At 38.1% G+C, this 10,966-nt stretch overlaps 1 protein-coding gene across 5 annotated transcripts in view; it reads left to right on the plus strand.

Annotated features, from left to right (window-relative positions):
- The first annotated feature begins 22 nt into the window (after positions 1-22).
- The window catches only part of MYRFL (myelin regulatory factor-like), a 36,249-nt gene continuing 25,305 nt past the window's right edge, over positions 23-10,966 (plus strand). For all 5 annotated transcript variants that reach the window (XM_017733219.1, XM_017733222.1, XM_017733223.1 and 2 more), the window contains exons 1-5: positions 23-2,766; positions 5,711-5,778; positions 5,874-6,132; positions 6,920-7,014; positions 8,850-8,997. In XM_017733219.1, the coding sequence (XP_017588708.1) occupies positions 2,564-2,766; positions 5,711-5,778; positions 5,874-6,132; positions 6,920-7,014; positions 8,850-8,997 (773 nt within the window). In that variant the 5' untranslated portion in view covers positions 23-2,563. The remainder of the gene's footprint in view (positions 2,767-5,710; positions 5,779-5,873; positions 6,133-6,919; positions 7,015-8,849; positions 8,998-10,966) is intronic.

The following is a 10,966-nucleotide window of genomic DNA, read 5'->3' on the forward strand; positions in this document are numbered from 1 at the left end:
GATTTTAGACTTGGGGACCAAACAACAGAAGTATCAAGCTTATGAAGAAATGAGAAAAATTATATAGTAATATTCAGCCTGTGACTGCAGTGTGTGTTCTGCAAACATCTCTGTGTGAACCCCCTGCCATGGCCCTGCCTTGGCCTTTCACCTTCATCTGTTTGTTGGGTAGCTGGGAGTTCTCTGCACAGTGAGACTGAAGTTGAATGTGTCACTCCGTGCAGACTCTTCCAGAGATGTCTGGGCACATTGCAGCGTGAACTGCAAGCAGAGATCCCCAAGCACAAGCTGATGATTGAGGCTGCTGACTCCACATATCCTCCAGCAGCTCTTAGCCATGCATATGGTTTTGTGCAGGAAGCTGTATTCACAGAAGCCTCACAGCAGGGCTTGTCCTGTCACATACACGCATGCAGCATCCAGGTGAGTGACTGGCTTGCATACCGCCCACATCTGTTAAGTACGTACTGTGATCAAATGCCTGTGAGGTGGATGCCACCATTTAAAATAAATCTGCATATGATCCAGTAAGTCCTCCTCTGCTGAAACAGTGCAAGCCTGTGATGCCACTGACCTGGAAAGTACATTAACAAAGTTCCACAGGGCAGCAAAATGTCCCCGCTCTTCCTTTCACCTGCTCCACAAACATTCATTAGTCGTGGGCTGTCTTCCTGGTGTGCTTCCTTCCTCTCCCAGTGCTGCTTATCCTTTCATTGTCCTCCTCCCCATTTAGCTGTTCATGCAAAGTGGAGAGGTTAAGAAGAAATGATAGATACTTCTGTTGTCATCACTTAGCAACAGAACTGATCTCTGGACTGTGGGATGTCCATTTGAAAGGCCTTGTTTAGAGCTGTATTCTTTGATTCAAAAGAGCCTGTCTCTGATCTTGGTCAAAACGAAGCATTCTTGGTTGTGTTATACAGGAAAAACACTTTGTATTTGACCTCTGGCCTCAAGTTAGTAATGAAATTATATCATTCTGCATGAGGGTTTGGTAGTTTGAACAGGAAGAACAGGTGGGGTAAAAGAAGGAGAAGGTGATTGAATCCTTTTCCTGTGCACTACATTAGTAAAAGGAGAAGGGTTTGTAGTTCAAGGTGGGGTTACACTGTATTCAGACATGAAGAATGAAAAGGTGAGAACTCAACAGGTTTGAGGAAAGCTGCTAAGGAAAGTTAAGCTCTTTTGTACTCATTAAGCTGGTTTTGCAAAGTGACTTGCTGCTGCTTCCAGACTTCGTGTGTTCCAATTTTGCTAAGTCAGTGGGCTGCACCTATTGAATCGGTTCTTGTCTGGTGTGTGTGGGACAGCTTTGTATACAACATCAATAAATTGAGATGCAAGGATCTATCAGTAGCACACCTGCAAGTTGCTATCCCCCAGTGAAAGGCAGTCAAAATTAAGCCTGCAGCACCAACAAGTAAACAAAACCTAGATTAATCTACTATTCCAAAGCAATTTGGGAAATGTCTATTAGCAATATGAATTTATGTATTAAGATAGATACAAGAGGGAATTCCTGTGCAAGGTTGTGGATTTTTAGATTCTGCTTGCATGAATGTCCTTTCTAAGCACTAGATCAAGAAGGAACACTATCAGAGAAAGACATCAGAAAAGGAACTGAAGATATATTAGGGTAAGTGTACTATGCAGGGCAGTACAGTGAGAAGACAGCAAACGCACTAAAGGCAGTGACTACTCCTCAGCCAGTGGCAGTGATTAACCTTTTGTGTTCTCACACGCTGCAGCTGAACTGAGGGGTCGTGGTTGGTGTCAGACTCCAGGGTTGAGCCTTGAAGCTCTGAATGTGTGGGCTGGTCCATTTTATCATGTATGAAGTGGTACAGAGGCACTTGCAGCTCAAGCAGGATTGTCAAAGTCCTTATCTTGTTTGCACTCTGACTGGCCACACCTGTATTTGTGGAAGACTTGCCGCAGAGGTGGGGAGCCTGCAGAGTAGGGCTGCTTGTCTGGGTTTTTTAATGAGTGCCTGATGACTTTCTACGAAAGTTGACATGAATTCTGGAAACTTTATAATCATAAAATCTGTTTATAGCCTCCAGTTACTAAGCAACAAAGGACAAAGTATGGAACCTTTCTCTTTGCTAATACATTTAACATGTTAGTGGGCTGGATTTTTTAGGCAGAATAAAAGGAAGCCACCAATCAAACATTTTTAAAGCTTTATTTTGGCTTTATTTAAACTCAGATGGTGGATTTTTAGATTGAGTGTTTCAGAAACTCACTTGCAGTACTTGTGAGTACTAATGCACAAAGTGGATCTGTGTACGACTATGTCTGAGCTTCAACCCAACAGACTGTTTTGACCTCAATGTGAAAGAGTTGGAAATGATCTTCAAAAGCCCTTTTCTCAGTTGCAGACTGGAGTCGTTCATCTTCCTGCTGTAGTAATTCACTGAAACCTTAATGCCATGCATTCAGTGGTGTTTGCCCAGTGCTACACTGTCATCTGCAGTGCCCTGCACATCATTAATTACTCTGCATTTCTCATCATCCTTTTCCCCAGAGTGACTAAACCAGAAGCATAACCCTTTCATTACACATGAGACAGGCGAGATTTGGTTTTCCTTTGTGTAGGAACATGGGCAGCATTACTTATTCTGAAACACTGACAATTCCCTCTGAATTTCTGTCTTTTTTACTTTTAACTTCAGGGCAAGATGTCCATGGAGCCTTGGAAAATCCCATGGTGGATACAAGCCTGTTGGAAGAATTCATTAGTAGCGACATAGAGTTTGGAACTTTGTAAGTATTATAGCAACATGTATTTCCTCTCCTTAGCCACAGCTTTTGAATTGTTTTCATTGGTGCCATGATAAAATCTGAGTTTCAAGAGGATTGTGGCTCTCTTGGCATTGTTTCTTGAAGCTGCATAGGAAGACTTAGAAAAAATTAACTACAGCCAGTAATGGAAATACGGTTGTCCTCTTGTTCAACAGAACGAATGATAATGAAATCTGCGTTGGTTCACAACTGTTGAGCTAATTGTGACATTAAATGCAGAACTGGTACTTTAAAATTCCTGTAAGTGCTAATTTACTGTTTATGTACAGAATAAGCGATAAAAGTAAGACTACTGTATAATAAATTGAGAGAAAATGGAAGTCTCCCAGTTTGAAGGAAGCAGAGTTACTGTTTTCACCCTACTTAGTTCAGAACAGAAACCATCTGTCAGTCTCTTTTGAGACTAACTTTAAAACTATCAAAGGATGCATAGTGCAAAGGCTTATGGTCAAGGGTGGAAAATTATGTATCAAAGACTTAAACCCCAAATCTTTCATCTAGACAACTGTCAGATGATTGTAGTTCAAGGCAAAATACTATTAATAGTATTATTACACTTGCACTTGCCAAGAAGCAGAGCAAGAAGGGATGTTTTAAAAATAATTAAACATGGAATTTTTCATTCTAGACAGATTCAGCAGCACATGTTTACTTAAAGTGGGCTAAATAGGCTCCTACCTGATCTAAATCATGAATAATGAGTTAATTCTCTTTGCCCACACTATAAAAGTAAAGAAAAAACGATTAGGAGGTTATATATAAATATCCATAGCCTTTATTTTTAGAGTGACTAAATGTGTTTTAGGTTAACAAGATTATTGAACTCCTGTATGACAACTTTAAAATATTATTTTGCTTTTATACACAAAATACAACAGAAATATAAATGTATATATAAATATGCTATTATGTAGTTTAAGGAAGTTAGATATTATAGTTACTGTGCTACAAAGTATTTACATGCAAGAAAACCATCTGTAAAACTATCATGGGTTTGGAGGCTGAACAGGGTTTTACACTAATACTACAGTCCTACTTCATTATTTATGGGATTAAGAATATTTACTGAATCATTAGATCTGTACAGGTCAAATTATTAAGTATTTGTGTGTAGTGCAGACAATTTGTGCATAAACAGAATAGAATCTCATAAAGGAACTTGTCAAAACATATCAAAGGAGAAAAATATTAAAAGCCTCCATATGCACATATAAAATGCAGAACTTCATAATGTCACGTGCAATGAAAAGGGTGCTGTTACCACCAAGGTCTTGGGTGTACATTGAAATTTCCATTGAAGATCAACTTGCATCAGAAAGACCATCAGCCTTAAATTTATTCTTCTCTTACGTCACATGTGAAGCACCATGTGATTTCCTCATTTTTTTCTACAGTAATACCTTCCACATTATCAGTGAAAGGAGAAAAAGGGTTGCCATGCCTTTTTCTAAGTAGGCATTTCATTGATATACTGTTTGTAATATAGGATCATTTAAAATACAGATTATTTTCTTTTCCTTCAAAAAGTATCAATTTCAGTAAAGTTTTAACTTGGAGATATATTCCTACTACCTCTGTATTCCATAAATACTTTCTCCTAGAAAGTGTCTGTCTGTATTTTACTGAAATAATCTAAGTTAAAGCAGAAATCAAGTACCCAAGGCCACATTTGAAGCCAGAATATGAGCTGAATGTGTAGAAGGGAAGTTTTAGACTTTTATATATGTATATTTTTAAATTTTACAAGGCACAATTGGAATTCAGTATATATGGATCAAGCATCCCACAGGAAAAAAAATTAAAATGAAATATTTACTAACTATTCAAAGTTGAAAACAAGGTTTAGGGTGTAGTCATGGTATTTAAAAGCATCAGAGAATCTATTTTGAAGGAAATTAAAGAAAATTCTAATGTGGAATTTTAAAATTTATTTTTAAAGAGGAGCCATGTGGTTGAAGCTAACCCTAAATGCAAGGTTGTGGATGTGACATGTTAGAAGACCAGTAGCAATACCATTATGAAATGCATGAGCACATGTCAAAAGTAATAGGCTGTAACCAAAAATAAAACTGCTCTCTTTAATGCTATCCATACTCAGAAATACAAAACCTGAAGTGAAAACAATAGAATGAAAATTGTCCATTGATGCTTGAAAATATTTGCTGTGTGTATGCTTTTATGCATATGAGGGTGTCCCTTTAAGGAATTTTATTTTATTTTATTCAGCTTCTGTGAGAACACTAGGCTTTGGTAAAGGAGGTGTGTCTCATTAGATTTTCCATCCTTCCTCTGCTGTAGCATTTTTAGCCTAACATGCATCTTAAGACTTGCCTTTCAGGTCAGGCTTCAGAGCAGTGTTTCAGCTGACAATTCATAGGAATACCTGAAAGGACTGAGAATCCATTTCTTGAACCTCTATCTATTCCTAATGTAACAGAAGAACCCTCTGTAGTTCATTTGGATGGCAGCAAGATGGCATAGGATTTTCTCTTCCTTAAGAGAGATGAAGATGCTATAGGTCTTTAACCTTTAGTCTAGAGAGAATGGGGCTTAAATCCCTTGTGAGCGCCATATGTTCAGAGTCACTGGTGTGCCTGCAGGTAACTGAAGAACCACTCATGGGAAGGAAGGAGGATTGAAGTCAGTGGGTTGTGAAGGGTGGATTTGGGTGAGAAGGGATGGGATGGGGTCTTCCTGCATGGCAGAGAGGCAGAGGGCCACAGGAGATGGTCTGATGAAGTGTAAGTGACATTGTCATGTGAGAAGAGGCAGCAAACATGGTGAACAATGCTTCCTGAAGACCCTTGTCAGTAGCCTGGTGGTCCCTCTCCACTTGCTTTCAGCATTGGCTGTTGTCCTCCATGGCTTGTTCCAGCAGAAATTAAAATCTCTTTTTCATGTTTAGGCAAAGCCAGTTGCCAGACTCCCCACCGGACTCCGGATCAGAACCATATTCCCCACCACAGCTACAAAGTAGGTGATATTAACTTTGGCTTTTCCCAAGCTTGTAGGAAGATCTCCAGCTCCTCTTCCTTGTTCTTATTCTCTTATCTGTTTATTTTTCTCAGCCCCATGGTACAATACTCTGTGGCCCAGTGGGCTGCAGCCTCCACTGCCATGCCCATCTGCCATGGCACCCAGCAAGCTTCCTTGTGGGTTCATGGAGACTTACTCTGACCCCAATGCCATGAGGCAGCTTTCCACCATCTCCCAAGACTGCTGCCTGAAGACAGAAAATGCTGTGACTCCATGGAATCATTCTACATCCTCCAGCTGTTTGGGTTTTAATTATTCATGCTTCCAGCCTAACGCAGCTCAGATTTCTGGGTAAATGATTAAGGTTTTTTGCAAAGGATGAGACATGCAAAAAATAGTAGAGCTGGTTTAAGATTGGTTATAAATCCCTGTGGGTGTAGGGTTTTCCACAGGATGGCAGTGTTTAGATATTTTTGAGACCCTTGTGGTTAAGGGTTCTTTAAACCATCTTGATTGAAGTTTAGATTGGAAGTAGGAATGGATTTCAATTTTTAAAACTGAAGAAGGCTAATGATAAACCAAGAGGTTTTTCATAACTGGATTATAAAAATATTCAGGTGTTTTGCAATACCTGTTGTAGAGATTTGTGCATGAGGATCTTGTAAGTGTTCTAGCAAATGACATAAGAGAAAAAAATTCTCATATCTATGTAAGCAAGTGAAGCAGTAATCATATACTACCTGCCATATTAACCCACCAGTGCGTTGTAGGTGCTTAATTATTTAAAATGGCTCTGGTATTTTGACATTAACTGGTAAAAAGTAAAATTATTCAAGATAAAAGCTGTGATTTTAATGCAAATGTCAGGAAATTAAACTCCTGACACTTATGGACTGTGTAAAGTTTTAAATGGGATCAACTTCTTTATTCATATGAAATAAAAAAAAATGTTTTGGAAGGAAAAATTTGGATAATTCAGTTTTAAAAACCCACCAACAATCTCCTCCCCCAGCAAATCAGAATTTGGGTGACAGTGCAGTTAAAATGAGGTAATAGAATCGTGAGTGTTCTTTTGTTATGATTTTGTAATATCTATATTTAAACTTATAAATGAGTAATGCAACTTACGTTTTTACAGAAGTATTTCTGCAGTGTCAAGCAAAAAAAGGAAGCTCTCCCAATTACTAGGAGATGTCATTGATTCTCCAGTGCAGTCTCAGGATTCCAGACAAGGTAAGCAAGTGTGTGAAGATGAAATGTTTTATGCCATAGACAAGTGAATACTTGAGGAGCACAGCTCTGTGCCTTACCAGAAAAGGTAATGGTATTAATGGATTGTACTTCACTACCAGGTTTGGAGGAATGTACTTTTTTGGAAAACTAGGATCTATTTAGATTTGGCAAAGAGAGAAGAGCATTAGAGGTTCATGTTTCCTGAGGATTTTCTGTATAGAATATTCTGCCCTTTTCCATATGTGAATCTCCAGTATGGAGATGATAGCATATTTTGCTAACTTTGCTTGGCACTAACTTGACAGGGCAAAGAAAGCATTTTGGGTCAGATTAACAGGGAATTAATGGGGTGGATGAGCAAAGAGATTGCATTTTCCCATTATCTCCTCCACTCCTTGTTTTTTTTCTGCTAAGTGTATGCATGAGCAAACTTGGTAAAAGCTGTATGTTCTTTCCCACCTATTCCCCATATTGATTTGGTTCATTGTTTTATCAAGATAAAAGTGCTAAGTTTATACCAATTGATACAAAAAAACTTTATCAGGCATGTACAGAAATGAATCAGCTTCTGTGAAGCTTCTGTGAGGCTCTCTCTGAATGAGCAGTTTGTAATGACCAGTTTATCTGAGGAATTTCACTTATGTCTGTTAGTGAAAAATCTAGGAGCTGCTTGTTATTTCCTCAGAGTAAGTTATTTTCAGCATTAAATCAATCTTTTAGAACACTTTTAATGAGTAGAAACTGGATTTAGTAGGTTGCTTTTCCTTTGATATCTTTGATTTAATCAGTGTTTCTTGATTGTGACTACTCCTCTAAGTAAACCACTGCTGAAAAGAGAAGACAAGCAGACACTTCTGTATCTGAAATTGCTATTGCTGTTTTTAATATGAAAAGATATAACTTTGAAATAGACTTTCTCTGGGTGTCATTTCTAATAAAATCTCACTGACATGTGCATTGGAAAAAGAACAGAGGTATGAGTAAAAATGGCATGGGGATCATTTAGAAGTGAGGTGTGAATTTCTTTACTGTGGTGTTCTTTCTATCTATCTATCTATCTATCTATCTATCTATCTATCTATCTATCTATCTTTACACTGCTGTATGTCAGAAGTGAGGACTTGCAAATGAAGCTTGGGCCTGAAGTGATTCTGAAGGCTCTGTCTTACTGTGCTGTCACTGCCTGTGGATGTATCTTAGTTATATGTTCAATGACATATTTTCTCCTATCTTTACTGCACTCTATTTATCTGTTTCTCTTATCACATTCTCCTCTGTCTTCATAAAATGTATAATATGTCAGAGAATTGTGGTTGACCCTGTCTGTCAAAGAATTCTCTATCGTATAGGCAGAAAGCAGTAACCAGATTCATTGACCAGATGTAGTGGTGAATGTGCTTGTTATTGGAAAACTGTGCCTCCTGTAGTATATTCTTCAATTCAAACCCATACTAAAGGGAATGGGAAACAAATGTAATTATTTTGCTTAATTGCTTCTTGCAGTGTTGCAGATGTACAGTAGAATTCTTAGCTTTCCTTCTGCCCCCCCACCAAGGGAAACTATCCATCCTTTTGGAGAGAATAAAAAATAGGAAGTGCTACTTGTGTATTGTTGTGCAAATCAGGAAAGCTGAAAAATTTATTTTCTAGAGCAAGAGAATATAACACAATCTTGTGGAATAACTGCAAAGGATAATCACATTTAAATATATATGCAATGCATTTGTGATTTATATATATATGTGCATTTATGTAAATATATTTATAAAAATGTCTATGCAGGGTTTTTGGCTAGTCCCAAAAGAAATAACTGAATTTTCACTATCTCTCTACAGCAGCTGTAAGGGACTGTGCTGCTGAAGTGCAAGAATATGACAGTGATGGACAGAATGCTGCTTTGGAAAAATGTTGTCAAGCACTTACATGGCAACCATATCAAACTTCTCAGTGGAACAGCTTATTTAACTCTAATTATGAAAAACTGTAAGCACTAATGTTTGCACTAGAAAAAAAATTGTTTCCTCTGGTTTTTTTTTTTTCCTTTTTTTATCTGTTATTGTAGTTTTGTAGGAATAAATGATACATTTGGCATCCCTTGTTCTTATGGGAAATAAGAACAGAGAAGGAAATACAACAGGTATGATGAAATATGAACTTGCAGGTTTTTCAGATAAGCTGAATTTGAAACACTTGTTGAAATTAATGCCAGGTTTTCTGATTTCCCTTCAGGGATTTAGGGGCAAAAGGAAATTTAAGATACCTGGTAACTTTTATTTATTTTATCAAATGTGTTGGGGCAAGTAATTGCTAAGCATATGGCACCTTTCCCTCTAGTGGCCTAAAACATTAAAGGAAAACATTAGAAATTACCGGTATTACTTCTGTGCTCATACAACTTAAATCTTAATCATTATAGACAAGTGTGTGTGACATGCAACTGTTCAGTCAAAGATTTAGAGTTTTCCTGTGTTAATCAAACGATGAATAATTTTTTTTTGGTCACATGATCTGGAAAAGGTCATTCCAAGTTCACTTTACATCCCTGATTTTCTCCATTCTAATACTTAGTGTATGAACCCTTTAAGCAAATTAACCCTTTTCTACAGCATCTGGTTAGTTCTTCAGGATTGGTGCAAAAAATTTGTCACTGTCTCCACAGGACTTATATAGCACAGTAAATTGTAATGTTCCTCTAGCCCAACCTGCCAAAATATCTCATGGGAACTGGGTGCATATCAGTGCCATCACTGGACACTGATGTTACCTGTTTGCACACAGGGGATAGGGGCATTATACATCTTACTATGTCCCACACAACCCTTCTTCTCAGGTACTGACATGACAAGAGAGCAGACCTTTACACTCCTTGGGAGCTGGATGGGCCCAGAAACCTCCAGCTGTGTTTGTAATATGTGTATTCACTCTAAATTGAGGTGGCTTCTAACTCCTGTTACACTTTGAGCCAATGACTACATGAGGGCAGTGTGCTCATGGTGGGAGATTGCTCTCCTGACACTGCCCAGTTACTTGTTGCTTCCCATACACCTAAAACTGAGGTTCCAGACTCACATTTCTTTGTGACTTGGGTCAACAAAGACAATGTGAAGCTGAGCAATAAAGTATCCCAATACATGCTCTGCTGCTGTTACTGTGCAAGGGGATTGAGATGTTATTAGCAGAGGAAGTCAGTATTACTTTGAAGTGGGGTCAGTGGCAGTGCTGTTGTTCCAAGATGCACTGTAATTACAGCACATTGCACAGATTTTCTGAGTAGTGATCCTGTGTTCTGTTGGCCTCAAAAGACTCGCACGCTTCTCATTGCTTAGTGTAGATGGATTGATCCCACACCTTCAAATTGCTGCACCCACTTCAGGGGTATTTCTCAGGTTAATTATTATTTTCCATTTTATTCATACAGTACTTTAACCTCTTAGTTATTTCATTTTCACAACAAAAATGCTGTTAGCTGAGGTAGATTCGTTAGAAAAGGTTACTCTACCATTAATTCTGCCCTTCATTGTGTCTGCTTGGCACATTCTTGGCCCTTGTCTCATATTGGTGGTGCTCTGTCCTAATGATTTTAAAGTCCCTGAACACTTAAATTCTGAATAGAAAGAGGAATTTGAAGCATATTTCTGGTAGGGACTCTTGTGTGACAGGGATATCTCTTGCTACATAGAAATTATTCCAAATTTTACTGTACTTCTTGGTAAGACTCATCATTCTTTGTGCACTAAGGACAAAATATGTGTTTGCTCTTAATTAAACTACATACTCAGAAAATTATAATATGAAATTGCTCTTTGAGAGTCATTGTTCCAAACACTGCAACTTGGAGACATGGAAATTTGTAATTTTGCTTGTCAAGCTGCTTGCCTATGTGTAGGCAAATAGTCTGAGATTGCATTAAGAATATTGGCTAATGAACTTGCTGCACACCTAAATATGAAAA

Source organism: Corvus brachyrhynchos, unplaced genomic scaffold (genome assembly GCF_000691975.1).
Source record: "Corvus brachyrhynchos isolate BGI_N302 unplaced genomic scaffold, ASM69197v1 scaffold32, whole genome shotgun sequence".
Lineage (NCBI taxonomy): Eukaryota > Metazoa > Chordata > Aves > Passeriformes > Corvidae > Corvus > Corvus brachyrhynchos.